This window comes from Apaloderma vittatum, unplaced genomic scaffold, assembly GCF_000703405.1.
Source record: "Apaloderma vittatum isolate BGI_N311 unplaced genomic scaffold, ASM70340v1 scaffold6405, whole genome shotgun sequence".
NCBI classification, from domain to species: domain Eukaryota; kingdom Metazoa; phylum Chordata; class Aves; order Trogoniformes; family Trogonidae; genus Apaloderma; species Apaloderma vittatum.
The window spans coordinates 61,835-89,654 of NW_009718737.1; the positions used below are offsets into that span (position 1 = coordinate 61,835).

Here is a 27,820-nt window from a genome sequence, read left to right on the forward strand (position 1 = left end):
AGCGACGTGTGTCGCATTCAGAGGATGAAATCCCCACCACTCCCTGTGCTGCCTGCTGGGTCTGGTGTCTCTAATGTGTTTCCCCAGCTACTCCCAGCTCAAGCCCCAGGCAAGCCAGTTTGCTGGACCGAATGATACACTTGTTGTATCGTCACACTCCTGTGACATCACGCTTTCAATAAGGTTCGACAAGTCCAAGTGCCACGTCCTGCCTTGGGTCACAACAACCCCAGGCAATGCTACAGGCTTGGGGAGGAGTGACTGGAGAGCTGCCCAGCAGCAAAGGACCTGGGGGTGTTGGTCAACAGCTGAACAGGAGCCAGCAGTGTGTCCAGGTGACCAAGAAGGCCAACGGCATCCTGGCCTGGATCTGAAATAGCGTGGCCAGCAGGGTGAGGCCGCATCTTGAATCCTGTGTTCAGTTTTGGGTCTCACATGACAAGAAAGATATTGAGGTGCTGGAACCTGTCCAGAGAAGGGCAATGGAGCTGATGAAGGGTTTGGAGAACAAGTGTGATGAGGAGTGTCTGAGAGAACTGGGATTGTTCAGCCTGGAGAAGAGGAGGCTGAGGGGAGAACTCACTCTCCACAACAGTCTGAAAGGAGGTTGTAGAAAGATGGAGAGTTGGTCTGTTTGACCAAGTAACAAGTGATAGAACAAGAGGAAATGGCCTCAGGTTGTGCCAGGGGAGTTTTAGACTGGATATTAGGAAAAAAATTTCTTCACCAAAAGGGTTGTGAAGCCTTGGAACAAGCTGTCCAGGGAAGTGGTGGAGTCACCGTCCTTGGAGGTAAAGATTTGCAGATGTGGGACTTTGGGACATGGTTTTGTGGCAGACATGGTAATGTTAGATTAATGGTTGGGTTCTATGATCTTAAAGGTCTTTTTCAAACTAAACAATTCTATGATTCTATGATTCCCTTGCATCCCTTCCTTACATGCTGGTTCAGATGTCACATGTGCTGGTTGATGTATCGTGGAGCAGACATCCTGAATTGCTGTGGCATTGGGATAGGTCATAAATATTAATGAGCAGGGAGGCTGCCAGTTCTTCTGCTACCAAGTTTCAGAATTTGCTCTAAACCTGCTGGAAAACTTACTGAGGACCTGGAGGGCTTCACACCCTCTGCTTGACTGTGAAGCGGCGAAGTAAGGCAGCCCAGAGTTCAGCCCTTCTGGTAGGCTATACCATCCAGACAGACTTTACTTCCTTACATGGAGCCTTGGCAGAGCTTGGCCAGTGATTCTGTGAACAGGTCTCTTTTCTTTTCCACTTCAGGAACTGGAGAGACCTCAACCTCTTGCTCAGGTGGCTTTCCTCAGCTGTCCCTGACCATGGCAGGGAGGCTGGAACATCTTTAAGGTCCCTTCCAACTCAGGCCATTCTATGATTCTGTGATTCTATGATTCTATGATTCCCTGGGAGATTTTGTTTCAGCTTCCTGCTGTGCAATGCCATGGTGATTTTTCTCCTCTGGCAGAATCCTCTGGTGTGTCTTATGTACCAAGCACAGCACTCACCTTCCCAATTCCCACCTCTTCTCTCCTCCAGCCCCCTGCCCAAATCTCAGTGCATCTGCTCCTCCTTCAACTGCTGTCATAGCCCTGCTATTTCTGACGCTTGCTCCCATCAGAAAGGAGATGAGAAGCTCTGTGTTATCCTAGTTCCTTAGGAAATGGCACAGCCCCTGGTCTTTATCCTTTCCAAGGTCTTACTCTGCAGAACTGAGGAGAAGGCAAGGGGCTTGTCTTCTGCAGATCTGCCTATTTTAGCACACCTTTTCCATTACTGCTTTATATCCTCTCACTAGTTTTGTTTCTGAAAGGTATCCTCTTCAAACTAGGAGTCTGGGGGACTTTGTCTGTCAGCAGAGATTGCTCTTTCTCTCTACTATCACCTTTAACAGAGGACTTTCTGACGAGCTTCAAATACACCTGCTCTGATCTTACAAAGCTGCTGTGTGGGATTTGCATGGCATCAAGGAGAGGCACAAACCTGCCAGAAGACAACTACTGATCTACAAGGCAATGACAGCATCATGCCACACATGAATGTTACATCGGTCACTGCTGATGAGGGCTGCAGCCCCCTTGGCTTCTGCTGCAAAACCATCTCTGAGCATGAACCCTTTTCCCACAGGAGACAACATTTGGCAGCCAGCTGCTCAGCTCAGGAGCTGGTTTTGCTGTTTGCTGTGTGGAATCAACATTTCTTGTCACTGGGACGACTGGACATCAGCAAGGGTAAAAGCCTTGCAAAACCCAAAAGTTTCGGAGCTAGCTTTCTGCCTGGCTGGGTGAGAAATGCCCTGTAGGGCTCCTTCTCATTGCTGTCTGTGTGCTTGTGACCCTCTAGGGCTGGGGAAGGATGGCATCACAAGTGCTTTCTGACAAACACAGATTTACATTCTCTCTGTGGCCAGTAAGGTTTTGTCAAACAGCGCTTTGAAGGAATGCTTGTATCTCCCACGCTTCTCTCGAGAAGCCATCTTCTCACTGACTCATCTCTCTTATTGCAATTTCCACTGTCTATTTTTTCCTTTCATCTTTAATTCTTTCCTTTTCAGTCCTGTACCCATGCCTATTCGTCAAGTGGGTTCTTCAAACAATAGAAACCATTTAGTACCTTGAAGCCAAGCTTGGCTCCTCATTGTCCATCTAGCTCCTGATGACATGACTCACAAGGTGGACAGGATTGAGGTCCGCTTCCAGATTTCCCAATGTCATATTCAGTAGTGCTCGAAATGGACCATCACTTTGAGTGGGCGTATTTTTACTGGTCTTTCATCTCCATCTGTAATGCTCCTTTTGGTTCATTCTTCTACAAGCTCTTGAACATCTGGAGTATGAGGAGGGCGAAGCTTTTGCTACTGTCCAGCCATGAGCACCTGCTAAATCAATAAGTCTCAAGGAGGTACTAATGCGAAACTGTTCTACCAGCATGGGATGGATGGACCATCCCATTTGCAGTCCTTCCATGAGTATGCTGAGCAGATTAGCATGGCAGACTTCCAGGATCATATGGTCTGATTGCACCAAGAGACTCCTTGCCAAGCAAAAAAATATTGGTGTTACGGAGTCACATGGATGGGTGACAGAAGCTCCTTCCCTCTGTAATCATCACTGCTGGTATGCCAAGCTTGCCCCCTCACCTATGGAGCCTTCACCTTCTTTTGCTGGTACATTATCCAACTCCAGGTGAGATTTTTTTCCCTCTTTTTGCCTGTACAGCATCTCACCATCATGTGGGAAGAGGCTTCCCACTCTCCAGATGGCCTGGGCTGCAAATGGACTGATTGGGCTGCTACCCATCACCCCTGCACCAGCCTGGAGCACTTTGAAGACACACTTGTGCCTTTGTGTACTTCTGACTCCATCATTTCCTCAGCATATCTCACAAGTTTCTGGATTCTCATGGTTTCAGCCTGCCCTTCTTTCAGGTCTACTTCATGTGGTCCGAGAGGATCTTGGATCTTTTTTTTTAATTATTTTTTATTTGTAGTATGAGTTGCTGATTAATGCAGAGTACAGGATGAATTTGAAACTGATCCAGCAGAACAAAAGAAAGGCTTTGGCCATGACCCACATTGTCCAGAAGGCACAATGTGGTTTCTATCTGTATAGTCTGTGTTCTACCATCCAAGGGGGACCTTAGAAGTGGATAGTGGAGAGCTGTGATCAGCCAGCCCCAGGCTGGGACAGGGCAGCTCTCCTACCACTGTCTGGCAAAACTAAACCAGAGACGGAGAAAGGACAGAAAAGGAATATCCTGTGACTGTATTACCTCTCGCTTGGCAGGTATTCAGCGAATCAGCTGTGACCATGCTAGACCGGACTCAACTAATCTGGGAGCCTTGGGAAAGTCCACGTTTGCCCCTGGTGAAGAACTCTAGCATGGTCATAAAGCAAGAGTATTTATGACTATGGCACTGAACTCAATCAGATAGGATTGATGATGTCTCTGGATGATTTGCAGCAGAAATACTTCACTTTGGCATATAATTTCCCTTTACACCAGGTTTTCCAAAGCCATGTCCACTAGCTTGAGATATACTGAGTGACTCCTTGCTTTATAAAGGGGAGCTGATATTATTTCTATTGAGGGCAGGAAGGGAAAGAATGAGAGAAAAAACCAAAAAGACATTTTAATACTGAAGTGAACTGTTGTTGTTGTTTTTCCCAGAAAGAGTTGGTGGCAATGGTGGAGGGAATTAGTCTCAAAGATAGAGGGGAGCTGGACAAGTTCCTGTTTTTTTTTCTTGGCCATCCTTTCTGCTTTTGACATTTGTTACTGCCTGCACCTAAAGACATAGTGCAGGCTTAGTGCTGCACCACAAACCATTGCACTGCAGACATATCGTAATCAAGCCTTACACACTTGGCACATCCACCAGGTCAGAGAGCTCAGTAATTTTCTCCTATAAATGGGCAAGGCAATCAACAAGAAGTGAAGGGAAACTGAGGCATAGAGGAGTAAAACAACTGGAATGAGTCTCTGGTGTGACAGAAGCTTCAGAAACAGCACTTGTCTCTCTTGATATCTACTATCCAATACACCTCGTTATGATGTCCGTGTTGTCTTTGCACAGACCTGCTCTGATCCAGTGGGGTAGTTTTCATGTCAGCTTGTTCACAGACATCTGTACAAGGATGGGTAAGATGTGGTAGCCCACTGGAGTTGATGGGATGAAGTATTAAGTCTTCTTTTGTGCCTCCTTCTCTAAGATGAATGCTGTTCGTTCAAGGCCTTGCAAGGATTTTTGCTTTGGTGGGGGGGAAAGAGAGGGGAAAAAAAGATGGCACAAGCCAAAAGCAAGCCTAGATACCAAATCTATTATCTGCTGGGTTTAAAAGATACATAATCATTTAATTACCTTGAAGGAGGTTTTCATCTTTCCCTGCTCAGCCGATTTGTGTGTGCATGTTTTTCTTCCTCCCCCAAACAAGCTTTTTATTAAAAGGATTTTCATCTGCTGCCTAAAAGGGAAACAGAAGAAAAGCTCTCACACCAAAGTGGTTTGTGTCGAGTTGTACGTGCTAACAACAGTAAAGCCCACATAAAAGAAACAACTGCTTCAAATATTAGTCAAAAGCAATAGAAAGCGGTGTGAGCTGCATGCTGGTGAGCAACTGGAGAGGAGCACAGCGTTCTCTACTCAGGGCTTGCTCGTGCCTCATGCTGAATGAAGAGTTGTACCAGTGACCTCTGCAACGGAGTGCAGGGACTTAGCTCTTCCCGACTACTTCTCCTTCTTGAGGATGGGTTTTTCAGGGAAACAGGGAAGAAGGGAGAGGAGAAAAGAAGGCAGGGAATGATAGTGGCAGCTCAGCCAGATATCTTAAAGTCATACAGGCAATGCCCTTAACAACTTGCTTAACATTTGGTCAGCCTTGAAGCGGTCAAGAAGTTGGACTAGGTGCTCGTTGTAGGTCCCAACTGAAAATTATTCTATTCTATTCTATTCTGTTCTGTTCTGTTCTGTTCTGTTCTGTCCTGTTCTGTTTCGTTCCGTTCCGTTCCATTCTTTTCCATTCTTCCCATGACTCCTTGTCATGGATTTTGTCTGTAGCAAACTCAGCAGCGCCCTTGCCCACCCTGCCAGTGTATCTCAGTCTGGCTCAGTGAGGGCTCTACCCCAAGGTCTCAAAATGCAGACAGGTTTTGTCCTCTTTGCAAAGTGTAGGAGGAAGGTACGGTGCCCACCTCCTCCTAAAATGCACCCCAGTGGACATGGTGGGTGGCTGCACTAGGGAGCAGGTAGAGGACATGCTGGGCCATCAGGTGGGTATGGTCAACTCCTTGCTCCCTTGCATTGACAAACCTTCTGTTGATGCAACTTCAGCTGTTGCTGTGGCAACTGCTCCATTTCCCTCCCATTCCTGTCTCCAGCCTCCCTTAACCTGGCCCGAGAGGCAGCTGCTGGAAGCCTCAGCATGGGAGGAGGAGAGAAAACCCATCTCTGCTTAAATTAGTGTATCTCTCATTTCTCAGGGACTATGATGACAGTTGCAACGAGGCCAATGCCAGAGCGCCGAACCCTTCCCCGCTTGTCGATTATCTGCTCACTTATCCTGGCACCTGTCTATCATTAAGGGGAGGGTGTTAGGTGTAGTTTCTATGGCAACTGCAGGCAACCTGCTGCCTTCAAGTGCTGTGAGCCGGCGGGGGGGACCAGCAGGAGAAGGGACCAGGAGCTGCTCTAGACAGGCAGCTGCTGCGGGCAACAGCAGCTACCCCGTGCAGATGGGATCTGGCATAGTGATGCTTGCATTTGATGGCATCTGCTTTTAAAACAGCGTGGGGGGTTTGGTGTTTGTCATCTATCTTAGTTCTTAGAAGTGTTTCCAAGCACGTGCGATGGAGCTCAGTCTTGTCAGCATCCTGTCCGGGGGTAGGGATGAGGCAGTAGTTGATGGTTTGGATTCAGTCATGCCAAGGCTCCTGGTGGTTTGGCATTTCGGGCTGTGGCATTTCAGCCCTCATCCACCATTACAGCCCTTTTCCAGAAATGGAGATGTGCTGTGTAGTGGGTACATCCTCTTCCGAGGGGGTGCTTCAAATAATAATAAGAGGAAATTAAACAGAGAAACAGGAGGCTGGGCAGAAAGCTTTCTCTTTGTTCATGGAGTCCTGTTAGAGCATGAAAATACTGCTCAGAGGCAGAATCAGGTAGCATATGAAGTTTTATTTCAGCAGATGAGAATTTTATTCCTGGCTCGGAGTTGTGTTGGACATGTTCAACTGTCTGAGCCCTTGTTTCTCTTCGCACCCTCTCCTGATCTGTTTAAGCACTTTCTGCTAATAGGTGCTTGTACAGTACTTAATACCTGGAGCTGTACTCTCCAGTGAGGGCTGCAGTCTTTGAGCATATACAAATAAATTAGGTAATTTGCTGTTGTTCGCAAGCCACACCAACTTGCACTAAGGTGAAGAAAAAGATGGAAATCCTGTGAGTGAAGTAGCTTGTTCTGTTATTTTGGGGTACTTTTGTCCCCTCTGAGCCTTTTCACCCTTCAGTCATCCAGCTGGCCGAGGAAAATGCTGGTACCTTTTTCAATTTTCACAATGACTTTTAGCAGGATTTCTGATTATTATGGTGGTGGATCTGCAGGCAATCTGTCTTGGTGCAGGGCAGCTTCATCATGCCTCTCCTTGTTGAGATCTGCAACCAAATCACAACAGGAACTGAGAACTGATGGAAGAAGGCCTCCCTGTGAGCAGTTCATCCTGCCTGAATACACATCTTGTTTTCTTAGAGCTTAGCTTCTCCAGCCACCATCTGAGTGACTAATCAGGGAACTTTTCACGTAATTTCTAGGAGCAACCCAGGGAGATTAGTTTGAATTGAGATATAAGAAGCATCTGACACTCATACCGTGTCCCTGATAAATGTTACTCATAGCAGTTGGGCTCCTCATCTTTGTAATGAAAGATTATTTATCCCAGAGGATCGAGTGATCTCAGAATGCAACAGCCCAATAGTCACATGTCCCCGCCAACACATCATCCTTGAAATAACATCAGGAAGAGCTTAGGTTGTTTTGGTAGCTCAGCTGAGTGCCATGCCATTGTAAGACCTGAAGTGGCTACAAGATTTTCTGGCTATCTGGACGTCTGTTAAGACTGCTAGGATCTGTATGGGACCCTGCAGTTTGAAGGAGGAAAGACAGTTCCTCATCCAGACTTAGCCTAGGGTGATGACCTGGCTCTGAAGCAGGAAGATTTTGCTTTTCTCCATTGTAGCATCAACTGCTTTGGGACGTGTAAGCTTTTGGGACCTGGCCAGGGAGGAACATTCTCAGGATCTCGAAGCTGCAGATAAGAGGTAGGGCTGGAATGTGTCTCCTGTCTTGCTTGGGGCATGTCCAAGAGGCTGAGCCCAGATTCTTCTTCCCTGCCTTGTCTTCAAGCACGAGTCCATTTGCTTTGGCTTGGGCGTTATCTCATGCTGTCATGGATCTCAGTGAGGGGGAGAGTGACAGGAGCCATGATATCACAGTCCTGACCTTCCCACTGTAGAAGCCAAAGTATCATGACTCTCTGGGCTCCTGTCCTGCTTTCTCAAGGAAGCAGATTTGGATCAATGTGGCTTCTGGCTCATCTGTTACTTTGTCTCCTCTGTCAACATCTGAACTCATTGGCCATTCTTGGCCTACTTGGGACAAAGTCTAGAGCTCTCAGAAATATCAAATTCCTATTAACTTTGCAAAAATGAGAAGCTTTAGAGAAGAAATAGACTTTCGGTCTTCTCTTAGGAAGAAAGCACTGCAGTTTGAGCTCAGCTCTGTCAGATACTAGAAATCTTCACGTGACAGTGTTGTCATGAGAGCCCCTGTTTACTTCTAAGGGAGTCTTGGTTGAAGAATGTCCCTTATACATACAAAAAGCAATTGCTGGCACAGATGTATAGGAAACTTTGCTCTGTTGGGGAGAGACATGTCAAGGTCATTGTTATCTACATGGATGAGCATAATGGCTATTACTGCAATGCTCAAAATTTGCAGCCTCATTGGGCTGCTGGGGTGCCATGTAGATGTACAGTGCTTTGATATACATGAAAGGTCTCGTGAACTTCGAATGGAAGTCCTCACAGAAGGATGGAAGGCTGGCTAGGCAGAAGGATGCAAACGTATATAGTAATAATTAGAGAAGAAATTAATTCCTTCTTTGCGAGGTGCCTGTGCTCTGCCGTGTGTTTTCCATGACTTTGAATAATTCAGTTTTGCTATACGTGTTATTCTGAAGGGCTGTCTTACTTAACCAGGGTTTTCCTTTAACGAATGACAGCCTTTGTCTGAGTGGATACGTGGTTATCTTGTCTCAATGCACACATTCGTATCTCTTAGTATTTCAAAACCAGGCAGTTTCTCAAGAAATACCAGAACTAAGACAGCCTGCATGTCTCCACTAGCCCTTCTCCTTTGAGCAGATGTACCTAATGACACAATCATCTACTAATTTTGTCACTAGTTCACTCCCTTCCTCCGGTGACCAGAAGGCTCCTGCACTCTGGATCATTACTTTTCCTTTTGAGAGGGTGTCAAAGCAGCAAAGGACTGAAAGAAAGCTAATGTTGTGTCTCTATTTAAAAAGGATAAATGCAGTGCTTGGATAATTATGGCAGCCTGACCTTGATCTTTGTGAAATAATGGACCAGCTGAGAAAGACTCTATTAATAAAGAATTAAAGAAGGGCAAAATCATTAATGTTGATCAGCAGAGATGTGTGGACTGACTTCAGAAGCAGAGTAGTCCTAGGTTGGGATCAAGCTCTCAGCAGAGCTGGGTCACTTCCCAGCACTGCCTGCATGGCCCTGGGGGAGTCACTTGGCTCCTGATCAACAGGATTCAGCAGTGAGCCATGCGAGACGAGGTCAGTTTTCTTCATTTGGCTTCTGTTTTTCTGAGTAGCCACTCTGTGACGATCAGTATTGCTCTCTGGCCTGCACAACACTGATGCCAGGGACCCAAGAGGCTATGGCAGCTGAGCTAATGATCTGCTATTGATCTGTTGGCCTCCCTTTCTCCAGCAGTGGTATCTGTTCGCTAATCTGTGCAAGTCGCCATCAAGGTGTGTAGCTACTAGAGTTCACAGAGCTTAAACGGGGCCAAATCTCTTCCACAGACTGAGCACCAGCCTCCAGGCCAACTCCCTTTTCCCAGGCGCCAGAATCACTTACAGGAGCTGAGAAAAGAGAGCTGGGATTTACTTGTGATTGCATGGAAGATCCTTAACTGGAAAGGGGCCACCAGAAGTGACAGAGATGCAAAGACTCAATTATTCCTTTGTTATCTCTGCAGATGTTTACACTTCCCATAAATCCTGTTGCTTTCTCCTCATCAGCTGCCTTTAAAGTTTGGAGCATTTTCTTCATGTATTACCACTTTTGCCATGCCAATAAATAAGCACACCATCAATCAAACTAACAACACTGTAAACCTAAGAAGTGCAGATAAAATATATGGTGCATTAAAAAATTCTTTGACCGGGTGAGCTTTTTTGTAGCCGGTTTGATTGCTGCTGGTGCCGATGTAAATTTGGAGGAAGTATATCCAGAAATTTATGGAGCTTGGAATCTTGCCTATGAAGCACTGACCTGATTCCACTTTATAACCTAATAACATTCCCCGGCACTGTTCATGTAAATTTTAAATATAATTTTTATGATGCTAAGAATTAGTGGTGTAATCATGTAAACACAACTCGGACTGTAACTCACTGTAACTTTCCCCTCCCGCATCGGAAATGTTGAGCTCCTTGCTGCCTCATTCTCCAGATTGTGCTGGGGCTGGGAAGTTGTGCAAGAGTTTAAAAAGGACTCATCGAAGCAACAAGCTTGTCAGTCCTGAGGCCCTCTCTTTGCAGCAGTACAAGGTAGCTGCTAAATAAACTTCTGATTTCATTCAGGTCATGTCACAGCCCTGACCTTGGATGACTGTGCTAAAGTGTGGGGGAGAAGTTCAGGTGACATATTCCAGGCAGTCCCTGTTGCCTCTCATCTGCCAACTCGATGTTTTCCTGCTTTTTATCCAGGGGAAATCTGATTCTTTTAACATCAATGACAAAAAAAATTTAAACAATCAACAGCATTTCCCTATTGTTTTCTCTTTCCTTTTTCTCATTCCTTCCCTTCCTTTCTTTCTTTTTCCCTGTTCTGTTTTCCTTTTCATGTTTTTTAATCTAATCTAACTACAGAGCATCCAGATGCTACGCTCTAGGTGTTTTTACAAAGACCTGATCTCTCAAATCTTACCCTCTTGACTTGATTACAGCACAGAGTAGGAGGGCAAGAGGGACACGGCTAAAATCACAGCTCAGCAGAGCAAATGAGCAAAAGATGTATTGTATTTACATATCATGTGAGTAAATATCATTTCTTGTGGGGTCCCAAAAGGCTTGAGTTATGGTTCCCATTTGTGGTCCTGTTTCTTCCAGGCGGGATGGCTTGGATAAGGCACAAAGATGGTCGCTGAATGAAGAATATTGAAAAGAAAGTCTTAAAAATATCCCTGCAGTTGAGGATGAGGAAATGGATTTTGATGGCAGGAGAAAAGAGGAACTAGATATTTTGAGATAAGTAATGGTAGTGGCTATGTCTGGTTCTGAGATGACTCCTACTCCTCTGGGAAAGCAAGGGTGAAAATCCATTGCTAAAAGTTGAGTTTATCTTGGGTTCATGATCCTGGTCATAAACAGTAACAGAGAGTGAAATTGTTCAAAATAAGGTCAGAAGAAAACTCATGCAGTATTGCAAGACCGTGGAAGATCCCCGCATGCTTTATCCATAGGAGAGGATGATCACTCAGAATCTCTGGTCAGTCTTCAGCTTATACTGGAAAAGCAGCATGGTGAAATCTCCTGGAAATCATTGCTATATATGTATGAGTCACCATAAAGGAACCAAATTAGTTAGTTCAGGGCTAAGACCACATAGCCTCAGAGAGGTTTCATCGCCCTCTTTAGCAGAATTTTTACGATGGCTCTCACTGGGGACTCACTCAGGTATAGCTGCGATGAGGGCCATTACACGTATGTGAGAAAAAAGGAGAGAAAGGGTTCTCATATTTCTGAGACTTCATTATTTCTGCAAGCTACAGCAAAACACATTCGCAGGCATTCTACGAGGAGTTATAAATAAAGAAAATTAAACTACCACCGACCCGATGAGTACAGCCCATTTCATGCAGTGTTTTCATTGCAAAAGCACTTTGACTTGATAACTGGCAAAATTTGGAGATGTGAGGTGTGCAGTGCTGCTGATACGAGTAATTGGCAAGGGTGGAGGATATTATTTTAAAGAGGGGGACGCATTCAAAAGCATTTAAGGAATATAATGAAGCTACACACACAAAATGAATCAACAAGCGTCCACTTTCAAAAGTGTTGCCCTGGTACAGATGAAACTGAATTTTAGCTCCTCTGGAATCTGAATCAACCCCTCTTAGAGTTGGGGGAAAGGCTTAATTTATTATGTACCAAAGACAAAAGGGGTGGGATTGTGCCCTTCCTTGGTACAGTTCTTGGCAGTGGATGTTCTTATCTCTCCTACATCATGTGAAAACCGTGCTTTTCCAACCTAGGTGATGTCCATTGCAGGGGAAGGGTAAAGAGAAGATGCCTCCGCTGGAAAATGCCCAGGGTCACTCTTTTTTAAGAACCCTTCTGCTTGAATCCTGCTGCAGGGTCTGCTTTGAGCAGGATGATTTTTTACCCTCAAAAATACAAACCCAACCGGGCAAGCCAAAGCTTGATACCGGCTGCAGAACGAGTACTGCATTTGGATTTGAACCCAGAGCCTGGTCCAAGCTCTGAGGTTTTGTGCAGTACACCACCCAACGAAATTGCCTTCCCCCTCCCCGTTTCAATTAGAAAGAACATTAGGTCAATCAGATAAAGCCACATTGGGAGGATTTCCTCTTTATGGCGCTCGCCTCTTCAATTATCTATAATGAACTTCCTCACAGCACTGCGAAGCTTTTTATATGCAAACGAATCCTGTTTTGGGGCTGCCGCAATCACTGCTTGTTAATGAACTTGAAACAAGTGTTATCAGAAAGGTTACAGCACCAGTGGTGGAGGGGGACGGGATAAAGCCAGACAAGAAAGACCAGCCTGAAGAGCTGGGATTGGCCTGCAGGTAACACAGTGGACTATCTCCAACCCCCATCCTCCAGCCCCCTTCAGAGGCTTTTCTTTTTGACAGACATCAAGCAAAATGCCCACTCTTGGGAAATGGCTGCTCAGCAGCAGATAGGGCTTTCCCATCCTCCTGTCCTACTGATTCTCTCTGCCAATGCATCTCTCTCCCAACTCCTATAGCTGAGGAGGAAAGAAAGAAAAAAAAACAGAAAAAAGAGATGATGTTGCCAAGGTATTTTCTTATGCCAGGATAAAGAGAGGGAGCTGATTCAGACACCCCAGGACATTTTTGGCAGGTGACAGGGAGGAGTCAGAGGGTGTTGCAAACATACAGTCCCAAATGGCATTTACACATGGTACCTGCTGGTGTGATCAGAACTGGAAACTCTCACTCTTGTTTTAAGATAGCCTAGACCATCTCCTTCCCTTGCCCTCTATTTTTTTACAGGTCTACATCACACAGGTTTAGATTATACCACACTTTCTCATGCTGAGTAGTTACTTAAACCTGCAGGTAGCCTGAAAACTTCTGTGCCTTAATAGGGATGGATCATCAGACTCAAGGTTGGAAAAGCATTCCAGACTGTCAGACCTTGCCCTTTTGCCAGGACAAACACTTCTATGATGCTTTAAACATTTTATCTCAGCGTTAATAGTCCCCTGGGGACATTTTATCATGGGACAGGACAACAGTAGGAGCAGAGAGTGTTGGAACAGTGTGTTCCCCAAGCATTCTTGGGGGTCACACATAGCCCCTTTCCACACTGTCTGTGTCTTGTGCATGATAAGGTATAAGGCAACTTCTATTGCTCATATACTTAGTTTTACTGGAGCGTCCTCAGTGCTGCTCAGCACCAGCATCCCCAAGACAGCAGAGAATCCTAGCGATAGAGCTCATCAATGCCCACATTAGTTCGCTACCTCCAATCCTTGCACCAGGCAGCCAGGCTAAGGCGATGGCCTATTGAGCCTCAGTCCTTGACAGCACTTATTAAGCTAGGCCTTGTGCCAGATTAGCCCAGACAAATGATGGTTTACCTCCATCCGGCACCAGTGACTGTGTGCTTGGCTGTCCTGATTCTGGTGTTAACCTTGGCAAAGCCAACTGAAGTCCCCCAGGAACTCACATGAAGTTCTTATACCATTCACATCACCCTGTAAGTACAGATAAGAAATCCAGTTGCCCAAAAGGGCTATTCAGTCTGGGTACCCCACTAGGACATACAGACCCCACTAGGACAGACAGACCCTCTTTGGGGAATGAGGAAGATTTCTGGACTTCACTGCAGCGACACGCTGGGTGGTTACTGGATTTTCTTCCTGCCCCTGGCCATGGATCGGCTCACACCCACAATGTGATGATTGATGGCTCTTGTAATTCTATTGTTGGTTGGTGTAATGGCAAATGTTACGTGTCTAATCCATTTCTTTATCTTCCTAAGCTATTTACTTCAGTAAGATGCTTCCACCAACTGCTCTAACAAGCTCCCAGGCTCTCATAAGCCATAAGTTCCACTTTTGAGCCTTTCAGCCTCTTTCCCTACTTTTCAGCTCTGGATCAGTCATTTTCCTCCTGCCATCCCATGCACACACCTACAGACTAAACTCGAACCTCTTTAAGTACGTTCTCTGTCTTTGCTTGCACCAGCTGAACCTGGGCAGGACGGGCTGGAATGACGCTGCACTTTCATCTGGATAAGGGTGGCTGCACCATCATGATACTGTGACTCTCTACAGAGAGCCGGCAGTGTGACAAACATGGTGCAGAAAAATAAATTTAAAAAAAAAGGAGGGAGAGGCATCTTTTAGCATCTAGGAATTGAAAAGACTTAGAAGAGGGGACAGCCAGGCACTCACAAGTGATCAAGGCAGCGTGGTCTGTACATATGGCATGCTTATGTTTGGTAGCCTGTTGCAGGCTGTAGGGTTTTTTAAGTGATCCCATTTTATATCAAACTTCCTTGGATTAGCCAGGCGAACGCTACAATAATTTCCTAAAGAGTCAATAGCTTCCTAGAATACATGAATTTGACAGCTTGCTGTTGTCTGATTGTACTACGAAGCAGCAGAGTGTTGCTACTCTAACTAAAGCTGTGCAAATTAACGAGACCTTGAATACAGCCTTCTGCATTGCAGCTTCGGGTGCCCGGAGCTCTACCTGTGGGAGGGATCCACCAAGAGGCACTGGACTAACAGCTTCCACTTGGCATTGCTCCTGTTGTGAAAGAGTGACAAGCCTTTCCAAGGAATCTGCACTCATCGTGTAGCAGTTGTTTCTTGGGAGCTGGACTCAAATATTCTGTCCTGTTCTAAGCCAAATAAACTTTCTTTTTAACAACTCAGACTCTGTGGCTTGAAGCATGTCTTGCTGGAGCTAGCTGGAACTGTGCCTTTTGTACGGTGGTGTGTTGGAGATGCAAGGAATTACACTCAGATTTTTACTTTATTCACTTCTCATGTCATGGCTTTGCGGCTGGGTGAAGTCCCTGGAGGGAACACAATTGCTTTTCCACTACCTGATTAGTAGAGCTGGTATTAAACAGCACCAGAGGTAGCTTCCTTCAGTCCTGAAGGTTGAAAGTCTATAGTGAAAGAGGGAGATAGGAAAGGATGGTCTCTAAAAGAAATCCTTCCTCACCTGTTTATCTGAGCCTTCCCAGTAATGCTCCTTGAATATCCTTGTAATAGGCTGAGACCCAGGGAGATGCAAAGGCTTTGTAATCAACTGAAGTGAAGCGCGAAGTGAGAAGGTTGAGAAGCATGAGAGGACTCCACCTGAGGCTGGTAAACCCATGTGCTCACTTGTCTTCTCTCTCCCTAGGACTGTCCCCAGCTGCTGCAGGCAGAGAAGATCCTGGTGCCGGTGGAAGTGATCAAGCCCATCACGCTGAAGGCCAAGAACCTGCCCCAGCCACAGTCAGGCCAGCGAGGCTATGAGTGCATCCTGAACATCCAAGGCAACGAGCAGCGGGTGCCTGCCTTGAGGTTCAACAGCTCCAGCGTGCAGTGCCAGAACACTTCGGTGAGCAACATCTACATTCCTGGGAGAGATTCAGGGGCCAGTGAGGTCCAGGAGTGCCTACAGCACTGTCCCAATGGAATCTGAGGTTGTGTAGCAGCCCTTTTTCCAGTATGTCCTACCCAATCCCAGTCCCAGTCAAGGCAAGGCTGGTTAGTAGCTTGCAAATTGCCCTTTTTGCTCTTTAGTCTGGCTGATGTCATCACACAGTAATTGTGCCCTTGGATCCCAGCATCTGGCCATGCTGGAGCCCATTAGGGCTTCCCATCTCAGGCAGCCCTTCCTCACGGAGAGGGTGCTCAGGTGCTGGGATGCACTGCCCAGGGAAGTGGTGGAGTCACCGTCCCTGGAGGGGTTTAAGGAAAGGCTGGATGTGGCACTTAGTGCCATGGTCTAGCCATTGTGATACTGTTGAGTCATAGGTTGGACTTGATGATCTCAGAGGTCTTTTCCAGCCTCAACAATTCTGTGTCATTCTGTGAATCTGTGATTAGCCATGACCCGTAGGTACCATTATCGGTGTAATCCTCCCATGTCCTTACAGTGCCACATCCTTATGTGCACTTAAAGGATTTCCAAAGGGATGAGTGTTCATGATAACACTGAGAGTCACGGTTATTACGTGGTGTTTTGTTGAAGAGACATATAAAACCTGATATAAACAGTCTGAAGGATGCCAGCATGTAATGGGTCAACAGAAGGGTGAGATACTGAAGGCTTGAGTCAAACCTTCCTCCAGCCACTGACTCACTGCATGACCTTTGCTTTGTGCCTGTGCCTCTGCCCACCTCTGCTTCCCAATCTTCAGTGCAGGACCAGTGACCTCCCTCCCTGTGCGAGTCATGATGGTGTTGTCACCACAGCGGTGACACTTCTAGGGGCAAACACTGGCATCTGTCAGGAGCTGTGCATGTGTGCAATGATGGTCTCCGCTTTTCTGGAGGTTTCTCCATGAGATTCACATCTCCAAGATATGCATTTGAGTCATTCTCATTGCCACTACTACAAGATGATTTATTAGTCAAAGAGCTAATTGCAGGCTTTAGCCTCTTCGCTGCAGCTCTGCCACTCCATGCCGGGCAGCACTTGTTAAAATCAGTCGCAACATATTCTGCTGCATTAAGCAGTGTGCTAAAGATTATAGGCGGTTCTCACATTTTATGATCTGTTGCAAACAAGCAACCTCCCAATGACACTCTTCTATTTGTTCCTTTGTCCCTCTCCCTCCCCTTGATTTTTTACTACTTGTTAGTGACCTGTTAACATCCAGGTTTGAGGTTTCACCGAAATGGATGTCTTAAGAAATCACAAAGGATTTGCACTTAAAAAAATATAACAATAATATTCTTTTACTATGGTGAAAGACCATGGCTAAAGTGTTCTTATATTGACTTGGACAGACTCTACATATCTGTCCAAAGAGTCTTAGCACAGAAGACAGCAGTCACCCTTTATGGTTGTGAATTCTCTGGTACACACAGGTATGAGCATGAATTAGCTCAAGATTATTTTAATTATAGCTGGGCTGAACAGGAGACTGACTGCCCAGCAGTCCTGGAGGGTCCCTCTCACTATAGGAGTTTGTGGGATCCAGTAAATAAGCCTGGTTTTGAGAGGTAATCCTTACTATTCTCACACTACCTGTACGCTCCAAGATGTTGCTAGTGCCCAGGACCAGAGAAGCTGGCTTTGGTAAATCCCCAGATGCATTTGCTCATGGGATGCCTGGGTGCTGCGACAGCACCTTATTGGTTTTAATGTTTGTTTTCATGACAGAACACTCAACGCTACTCCTGAGCTGAGCAGGGTGTCAGGGCTGAGCCTCAGCCTAACGCCAAAGCTGCTGAGCGGTATCGGTAGGATTCCTGTCCCATGTTTGATAGTGGCTCAGGTGGACCTCTCACTTCTCCAGGGAGAGAGGCTCAGCTGTTCTGTACCCTTTTTTCTGCCTCCTCTCTCCTTCTCCCTCTCCCTCTTTCCTCTCCTTTCCTTCTCTTTCCTTCTCTCTTCTTCCCTTTTCCTTTGAAGACATTTTGACTCTCTGATTTGAGATTCCCCAAGAAATACTACTTTATTGCTGCTCTGAATTTGCCAGGCACTGACAGAAAGGTGTGGAAGGGAGATCCAGGCAAATGAAAGAAATATCCACACAAACATAAAAAGGCAACAGAGGAAACCCAGCTCCGAGAGAGTGGCAGAGGACACAGAGAATGGGGAAGGAGCCTTGTAGATGTGTCTCCTCATGATTATTTCCTTCCCTGGCAGAATTATCATTCAGTCTGAAGCCACTGTGATAAAATGAGCCTCTGCTCCAAGGGTCACCTGGCTTTAGAAACAGCCTCATGAGCTTGTTTGCAAATTGAATCAACCCCCTTCGACAGAGCTTTTTACTCAGCAGAGTTGCTGGATGAGGCACTGAATGTAGCACCTGCATTGCAGGCTTGGAGAAGGTCCAGGGGAGGGTGGGAGGATGTGTTGTGATGGTGTGTCCCTGAAGGGATGCTATCCTGCCAGCAGATCCTTCTGCTGGTGATGCATGCTAGACTAAGCAATCATTCTTGGCTTGTTTTCCTTCATAAGCCTCAAGATCTAGCCCCCTTCTCACCATACACTAGGCACTGGTGAGCTCAAATTCAGCTCTTGCACAATAACTTCTGCAAAATGCGGGGGTTTTCCTGCTTTCACACAGGAAAAAGCCTTTACTCTTGCTCTCCACTGCCTGGTCCCTCAAGATTTACACCAGAGACTAGAACCACCTTAAGCAAGTGCTTTTCTAAGTGGTTCCCACTTTGATTAAACAATGCTCTAAAGACACCCAGGTGGGACCAGCCTATCTGATGGTGTGTCAGTAGTGTCATATCCAGCTCTGATGGTGCCTAGGTGCTTGGTCCACTCAGTAGCCATCTCTGTCTCTTTCCCCATCTTTCCTGGAGATATTTCATTTGATAACAGCAATAAGTCACTGCAGGCAGCACGCTTCGGGACAATTATTGTTCCTGTCAAGTGGTTTGAGACTCAGCTCTGGGCTTCATCCTCTATCACACCACCCAAGGCACGCAATTAACACTCAGAGAGACCCTGCCTGCCATTCCTTATTGCACTTATGATAGCTCTGCTGACAGTCTGGACACAGAGTGATGGGAGGAAATGAAAAGGAGAGCTAAGAAGACATATAAATAAGTAAGTAAAAACGTCATCAGGAATCACTGAAATTGCTAGATCTATTAGGGCAGAGAGCAATCTCCCCAGTAGGAAACAGTGGGAGCCCCAGCACTTACAATCAGCCCAGTATTATCAGCCTTCGGCACGAGGAACAGGGAGATGGGTGGGAGATGACCCACCTGACCACACCATGATAATCATCATTACCTGCTGCAGTGACTAAACCCATGTTCTTGCTTGCTGTGAGCCTGCCCATTGTCTGGCCATGGCACACAGAGGCAGCACACACTGCTTTCCAGCAGCAAAATCCCCACTGAGATTTTGCCTCAAGTCCTTCACAGGTCTGCGTGTCGCGAGACCCAAGATGGTACAGCTGAAAGTGCCGCGTAACGTAGGGATAGGAAAAAGGAAATACGTTGTATTTGTCACATCGTTGCACTCGAGCAAAAGATTTCAGCGGCATTTGACTCTGTGGTGTGGCTTACACGGTGGAAGGAGTGATGAAAACATATAAATCAAAAAATAGAGCCTGGAAAAAAATGAGGAGCTATTCACAGAAATCATGGGAAAATACACTTCTGGGTGGCCAAAGCAAGACAAGCACAGGGCTGTGAGTTGTACATGTACTTCTCAATTATTATAATGCATTCTTATTATTTATCTGCATTCAAATATCGCAGTTATGATGAAGGTGCTATTGTTCTGGGCGGCAACCAGACAGAAAAATTCAATCCTGGCTCTGGGAAGCAAAGAGTCCCAAGAGAAGGGATAACTGTGGTAAATAAGTTTTCCACTTATGGTTTATGGCTGGAAAATTGATGCAAAAAAGGATTAAATGATTTGCATGGGATCACACAGGGAATTGGTGGCTGGGCTAGGTACAGGCATCAGTCTAATCACAAAAGTGGTGTCAGGGTGAACAGACTAACACTAAAATATTGGTTGTCTGCAGATGTTTCCCTACTCTTGGTCATTCTTTCAGGTACAAAGGGGAAACATCATGTAGCCACTCTTGATTTATCATTTCAAGTGTTCCCAAACCAAACGACCAAAGGACTTTGCCTGGTGATACAGCATCCCAGCAAGGTGCAGCGAGAGGTCAAGCACAGCTGCAGACCTCTGCGAAGCTGAGTTTCTCTAATTGCAGGGTGCCTGTAGTAACAGGATGCCCAAAAGAGACAGGAATTTGAGGATTTCTGAAACGCCTTCCATGATGGCAGCTACTGTTTGCGTAGCTGTTGTAGAACTGATAGCTGTGGTTTTGCAGGCATCTTCTTGTTTCAAGGATAACAAAGTTCCATGAGACAAACAGTCAATGTGCTTCCCTTACCTCACATACAACACATTAAACCACTGACAACGTGGCAGAATGGCCAGGTGATGAGATGGGCTCAACCAGTGAGTTTCTGTTACTCATGAAGAGTTTAAAAGGCAAAGAGCTGGTACCTGGGAGTTCAAAACATACTGTGCTGTTTCTGTGAATTACAACACCTCCTTTCAGCAGCTTTTTGGCATTTGATGGTGAGAACCAGTCTGCCTTTCTGGATGAGTGTCTTCTCTTTCTCAGTTTGGGCATATAAATTGCCCAATTTGGGCATCTAAATTGTAATTTTCTGCTTTGATTTGATGTGCGAGGTGATAGCCCAGATTTGGCAGGCTTAGAGGTCCGATTTACATCTTTTGAGCAGTTTTGTCCATGCTGGAGGAAGCTGTGTGAGGCAATGTATACATACAAGCCCTAATGGTACAAACACCCTTAGGAAGAGTATCTGGGAAGCTCTGAGTCCTGGAGATGGATACATCATCCCTTTTTCCTTTCTCTGAAACATATTTCCATCTTACTGTTACAGCTGAGCAAATCCTTTTCAAAGACTCCTGTTGAGTTCAGTGGGTTTTGAACAGGGGTCACAACGAGTTAGCAGCTCCTGCAGTCTAAAGAGGATGGAACATTTACTCACTGTTACTTTGCAAATTGCTCTGTTTCACCACGGTGAAGCCCATGAGCTCTCTGAGCAGACCAGGAATGGCAGCATGAACACCCTTGTTCCAGCCCCCTAGCCTGCTCCATCCTTGCAGCTCTTCCATAGGGATCCTGATGGTTATTCCCTCGCACCTGTTTCTGGTTTGGGATCAAGTCTGCTGAGTTAACAAGTCTAATATGTGTTTGCCCCCAGTGTCGCAGACAGATAAGATGGAAAATCCCAGCTGGGCTCCTGCTGCTGGCGCTTGGATCCTCAGTGGGATGAAAGGCTCAGGGGGACTCCAGCTGCCTGTCCCTTGGTGGCCCTGCCCAGGCTCTACTAACAGCTAAACCTCAACACACATGCACAGGAGGCTCTGCTGAAGCAGAAAGCAAAGCTTTCTCAGACACCTGCAAACTCAACTTCTGATTTAAGGGTGACCAGTGCTTCTCTATATATGTTCTTTCCTGTCCCCAATCAGCATTTGCAAAGTGTGGTGCAAAGCAAGCATTTGCAAAGCTCCTGAGTGGCAGAAGTTTAATTATTCTCTACTATTCAGCCGCATTCCTGTCTCCCCATCCTTGCTCCCAGCTCCAAAAAGCTGTGAAAAGCCAGTGTTGTGAGTCCAAGCGGCTCTGCATCATCTTGCATCTTGCTGGCAGTGACACCGAGAAGTGTCATAAAAATGCTAATACTGAATGAGACTGGCTGGTACAGCCCTGTCGCGAAGGGCTCTGCTAGCCTTGGCTGCTCTTTACTTCCATGGTAACCACAAAGCTTATCCCCTACAACTAAATTGTAATCACAAGGTCTTGCAGATTAGTGGCTAATTGTGTTTTGTTTGCCCAAAAAGAAATTACCACGCAACTAGCACTCACTCTCTCATAATGGACAGAAATCACCATATATGGTTTACTCTGCAATTATGTGGTGGTTAATAGATACAGAAAGACCTGCCTCTAAAGGCTCAGAGCTTTGGCATCTCTGTGGAAAATGATGCTGAGACTTTAAGTGGTGGAGAGCTCTTTAGTGGTCTCCAAGACATACCCAACCAAACCAGCTTACTGAATTATATTCAGCTTTGTAGTTGGAAAAACATAACTTTCTTTAGCTGTGGCAGTTTGTCCTGCTCTAGAACCCAGTGCAGTGGGAGATTTCTGATCTCAGGAGCACAAATCCTTATGGGCGCTGTGGTCAGTAATAGTAGCAGCCATGAAATGTTTCTCCCCTTCTTGCCATGTTCCCTCTGTGTCCTTTAAACAACAGACTCATTCGCGAAGATTTTTGCCTTTTGGAGAAGCATTGGGTGGAAGCTGTTGACGGAGGTGGGCAGCGCGGTCTGACGGGCAGCTGTGAACCCTGTGTGAACTGGCTTATGATAAACCAAAATCAAGCTGAAAAAAAACAATACACTAAGCAGCACGTGTCAGAGAGCTTTCTGAGTGGAGAAGGCTCCAGAGATCAGCTTCCACTTCTTTCATTAAGGCCAGCTCTGTGTTCCTTGGCTGTGCCTGACAAATGTTTGTTTAAGGCTGTCCAACTCCCTCAGAAGATTTCTATGGTTTTCTTAATACATATTTTCTGGAAACTGGATACCCCCTACTGCAGCTGAAGCCTTCCTGGTTCTGAGTAGGGAAAAATAATTGCCTCCCGAGGCTTACGTATGTAACAAACCCTATCTAGTACATCCCCAGATGAGATTTGTTTGTGTTTTTGGCAGCAATATGGCATTGTTGATTCACAATCTGTGACCTCCAGTAGTCCCCAGACCCTTTCCGGCAGCACTGGCCAGTCACTCCAATTTCAGATTTGTTTGCATTGATTTCTCCTACTGAAGAACAGTCGGTACCTGCCTGTATTGAATTTCACTTTGTTGATTTTGGCCCTGTTCTACAATTTGTAGAGTTTGTTTTGATTTCTTAACCTTGCTTTTCGATGTTCTTGCATCCTCTCCCAGAACCGTGCCATTCATGAAATCTCTAGTCTATCATCCGAGTCAGTAGTGAAAATACTGAATAATTCCAGACGTAGGATAATGTTCTATTTGAGATACCCTCCCAGCCTGACATTGAATTATTTGACTTTTGGGGAGGGGGGTTGGCTTTTACATATACCTTATGGTGACTTCTTTTAGATTGTGTTCTGCTAGTTTATTTATGGGAATCTCCTGTAGGACAGTAGCAAATACCCTACTGAAATCAAGATAAATCACATCTGCTGCCTCCCCTTTATCCACAAAGCCATTAAGCCTGTCAAAAAAGGAAATTAGATTGGGTTGACACAATTTGTTCTTGACAAATCTATGCTGGCTGATTTTTATCACCTTATCATCTTGCAGGTGCTTATAAATTGATTGTTTAATAATTTGATGTACTTTCTTTCTGGGAAGCCAAGTTAGACTGACAGGTTTATAATTACACAGAACCTCCATTTTCCCCCCTTTTTAAGGTATTTCCATGATATACCCGCTCTCTGGTTCCTGAGATCCCACTCAGCTTCCAGGAGTTCTTCAGAATATCACCAATATAGATAACCTTATATATACACTCAGCATCTATGGAGAATTCAGCAGAGGTTTATTTAACTGGCAGATCCACAGTCCCTAACATACACCTTATAGGTGCACCCAAGTGTTGGCAAATGTTCTTCAGAGCTGTGCTCACACCTAGAAGGTAGCTCTCCAAGATAATGCCCATCGCATGCAAATACGCTTAAATCATGGAATATTTGTCGAACGGCTAAGTAGTCTGAGAGGAGCATCACAGAATCACAGAATGTTAGAGATTGAAAGAGATCTCGAAAGATCATCTAGTCCAACCCCCCTGCCAGAGCAGGAACACCTACAGTAGGTCACACAGGAAGTCGTCCAGGCGGGTTTGAAAGTCTCCAGGGCAGGAGACTCCACAACCTCTCTGGGCAGCCTGGGCCAGGGCTCCAGCATCCGCACAGGGAAAAAGTTTTTTCTAATATTTTTGTGGAATCTCCTGTGCTCCAGCTTGTACCCATTGCCCCTTATTCTGTCATTGGACATCCCTGAGCAGAGCCTGGCTCCGTCCTCCTGACACTCCCCCTTGACATATTTATAAATATTTATGAGGTCACCCCTCGTGGGGTGACCAAGTAAGCAAACAAGGAAGCTTGGCTTGCTCTGTTGAAAACTGCATCTTTGAACAGCATGCTGTGGCTTTCTGGTGAGTTGTGATTTTAGGGGTAGCTGACATCTCCGTTTCTTTTGCTCACTACTTAAAATCACAGAATCATAAAGACTGGAAAGGACCTTTAAGATCCTGAAGTCCAACCTACAGCCCTACACCACTCTAACACCAAACCATCTCCTGAAGTGCCATAAAAACGTCCAGGGATGGTGACTCCACCACCTCCCTCGGCAATCCATTCCAGTGCTTCACCACCCTTTCGGTGAAGAAGTTTTTCCTAATATCCAATCCAAACTTCCCCTGGCACAACTTGAACCCATTCCCTCTTGTCCTGTCTCTATTCACTGGGGAGAAGAGGCCAACACCCATCTCACTGCAGCTGCCTTTCAGGGTGTTACAGAGCGTGACAAGGTCTCCCCTCAGCCTCCTCTTCTCCAGCTGAACAGCCCCAGCTCCCTCATCCCCTCTTCATAAGACTTACCCTCTAGCCTCTTCCCTCGTCCCATCCTCTCCTCATTTCTGGGCACTGTGTAAATCTGAGGTTGGGGGTTTTTTTACTGGCTTTTATTTTGTTTTTTCTTTTTCCTCTCCCACTTCTAGTATTCGTACGAAGGGATGGAGATTAACAGCCTGCCGGTGGAGCTGACGGTTGTGTGGAACGGGAATTTCAACATTGACAACCCAGCACAGAACAAAGGTAAAGAGTTATTTCAACTTGTCCTTGGAAGCGGTCACCTTAGCAACGGGCCGCGTCGCTCCCTACGCTCAACAAAGCCACCACCATCTCCCTGTGCTGCCTGGCACATACTTGTTCTCTGCGCTCTGCAAATTACCAATTTTTTGTGCTCTTTGTGTTCCCACTCCCCCCTCTCACACACACACACACCTTCACTTCTCTTTTCGCACCAGTGAAACGCGTGTCTCCCTCCCACCTGTATTGCTTTCCCTCTCCCTTCATCATCTTCGCCTCCCGCTTCCCCCCCCCATTTTCTCCTCTTGTTGTTATGCCCCTCCTTCTCCAGCTTTCTCCCTTTCTGTATTTCTCCTGCAGTGATTCAAGTCAGAATGCCAGGAGTTTGGGCTCTCTCTGTTCAGAGGCAGTGTAGTAATGAATAGGGGAGGAAAAAGGGGGAGGAGAAAGGCTGCAGAAAAGTCTAAACAAAATAAAATGGTAACAGCAAAGGACAGAAAACCACAACTTGCCCAGAGTCTGGGTCTGCTGAAACGCCACCGAGGATACAGGATTGATGTGCCCCTCACGGAGGAAAATTGCACGTCCAGTCAGAACCCTGAGGCAGGCATTTTTGCTAGAGATGGATGGTCCATTCGCATCTTCTTCCTTCTTGCTCATTACCCTCAGCCACCCCGAAGCCTTTCCTTCTCTTCTTGGCTGCTCTGCCTTTACAGCTCAGACCTGCAGATTCCCTTTTTCTCAGCGGCTTCTCCCTCTTTCACTTTACCTTGTCTTTTCTTGGACACTTCACACATCTTCTCCCACTCCATCTCTCCCTATCAGGTATTCCCATGCACCTCTCACGCCATTTGACACCCACCCTCATGCTGATGAGGCGTGGTGGGTGAGGTTTTCACCCACACCACATTGAAGGTGGAGAGCAATACAGGGGAGTACGAGGAATGTGAACTCTTTTTTGAACAATAGTGAGCTGTCCTAGCTGACATAGGAGTGAAATCACTCTAATGGTCATGATGATTGTGTCTTTAGGCATGTCTGTGCTGGTAATGTGAGCCAGATCAAGGGATGAACTCAAGAAACATCTCTGGGGCTTAGTGTTTAGTGCAATCCCCTACAAGTTGTTGGTTTATTCACACCCAAAGGGTTATAAATAATGACCAGGAAAAGTTTGGGAGGTGGCTATCTCAGATGAGTAGTTTGGATGATCACAGAATCACAGAATTGTCGGGGTTGGAAGGGACCTTAAAGATCATCTCCTTCCAATCCCCTGCCATGGGCAGGGACATCTCCCACTAGATCAGGCTGCCCAGAGCCCCATCCAGCCTGGCCTTAAAAACTTCCAGGGATGGGTCTTCCACCCCCACTCTGGGCAACCTGTGCCGGGGTCTCACCACCCTCATGGGGAAGAACTTCTTCCCAACATCCAATCTGAACCGATCCATCTCCAGCTTAATCCATTCCCTCTAGTCCTGTCACTGTTCGACATCCTAAAAAGCCCCTCACCAACATCCATGATGCCACGATGTTTTGGGCCAGGAGGAGAGCTTAAACACATGCATATAGGTGTCACGCATGGAGGCATACCACATGCTCTCAAGGATGCAGGGGACTTTATTTACTAGCATAAATGTAGGGGCTACAAGCAAACACAAAACCCTGGCAGAGGCAGGATAAGACCCAGTGCCTTCCTAAGTGTCATTGCACTGGGGTACACACGCTCACCGATACAGAAAGAAAGCACGACTTTCATCTTCAAGGGAGGAGACTTTTGCTATCAAGCCTCAGTTTACACATCGGTAAAACAAGGATAAATAGTATGAACTTATTTTATTAGGAAGACTGTAACGCTTTTAGGCTTTATTTGGAAAAAAAGCTTTGACTTCTTCTAATCACTCACCTTAGCATCCAGGTCTGGGTAGCCTTGCACCAAGCAAATCCCGAAGTTTGTCAGTAGACCAAGTCTAGAAAAACGTTTTAGGATGAAGAGCTGAGGCTGAGACTGACTGTAAGTGGCATTGTTTGATGTTCAGCCTCTGAAAAAGGAAGCGACTGAGGCCAAGTCACTGCCCGAGCACCTTTCCCTCCAATCTCTTGTTTGTAACCCATCACTATACTGAGGACAGCATCCTTCCTTCTGCTCTCAACTCCCAAAAACATCTTGCATGGGAGATGAACTCTGACAAGTGCAGTTTATTTCAAGAAGGATATAAATATTTCCCCCCTATTACTTACCCCTCTGGAAAGGTCTCGTCCTGCCTCTGGAACAAGCAGCCCAGGACACCTTCCCCTTTCTGTCTCCTCATTTGGCCCTCTGGCATCCCACTTCTTTCCCATGCTGCCTGCATCTCTCAGGTCCTTTCTGTTTTCCTGTCCTTCCAGTTCACCTGTACAAGTGTGGGGCCATGCGGGACAGCTGCGGACTCTGCCTGAAAGCTGACCCAGACTTCGAGTGTGGCTGGTGCGAGGGGCAGAACCAGTGCACGTTGAAGCAGCACTGCCCAGCCCAGGACAGCCAGTGGCTGGAGTTGTCCAGCACCAAGGGCAAGTGCACCAACCCCAAGATCATGGATGTAAGTCATGGATCTGCAAGAGGCTGGGTTATTCCCTCTCATACCCTTTCCTTGGGTTGTTTTCCCTATTTTTCTGTGGGTTGGTGAGGGGAAGGTCAGAAAAAAACCCAAGCAACCCTGGGGATAAAAAGCCATGGTGGCCTTCAAAGATTAACACACAGGTGTCTACAACACAGGGGTGATCAGAGTGTCAGAGTTCCTACCACAGTGGACATGAATCAGTGGCCCAAACGCATTCTAGTGGTGCAATCTAGGGAACCCCATAGCATCTGCCCTGCCCACAAGGGGTTGGTGGATATGACAGGAAGCCTTTAGGAGACATTGGCATCGTAGAGGAATAACTGAAGGTAAGACAAGATGCTTTGGGATATCTCAACTGGATGGTGTGAGAGCCCAACTGTCTTGAAACAGCCTTTCTGGCCAGCTTGTCTCAAAAGGAGATGTTGAGTGAGCGCAGAGTGGTTTCAGATTTGCTGAAAGGAAGACAAGGAGGAGGGCAGGTTGTACTTCATGCTTTCTGGCAGCATGACCTGGACAAAGGACAAGACTCTGTTGACTCCAGCAGAGTAATGCTCTTCTGTTTGCCTGGCTGATTTTGCATGATGAAAGAAATTCCCA

At 46.3% G+C, this 27,820-nt stretch overlaps 1 protein-coding gene across 1 annotated transcript in view; it reads left to right on the top strand.

The window, feature by feature from the left end:
* The window catches only part of LOC104274659 (plexin-A4), a gene marked incomplete at both ends in the record, with an annotated part of 130,152 nt that overhangs the window by 49,525 nt on the left and 52,807 nt on the right, over positions 1–27,820 (top strand). Inside the window, 3 exons of the mRNA XM_009870353.1 lie at positions 15,463–15,663; positions 24,539–24,635; positions 27,012–27,202. Of these exons, the coding sequence (XP_009868655.1) occupies positions 15,463–15,663; positions 24,539–24,635; positions 27,012–27,202 (489 nt within the window). The remainder of the gene's footprint in view (positions 1–15,462; positions 15,664–24,538; positions 24,636–27,011; positions 27,203–27,820) is intronic.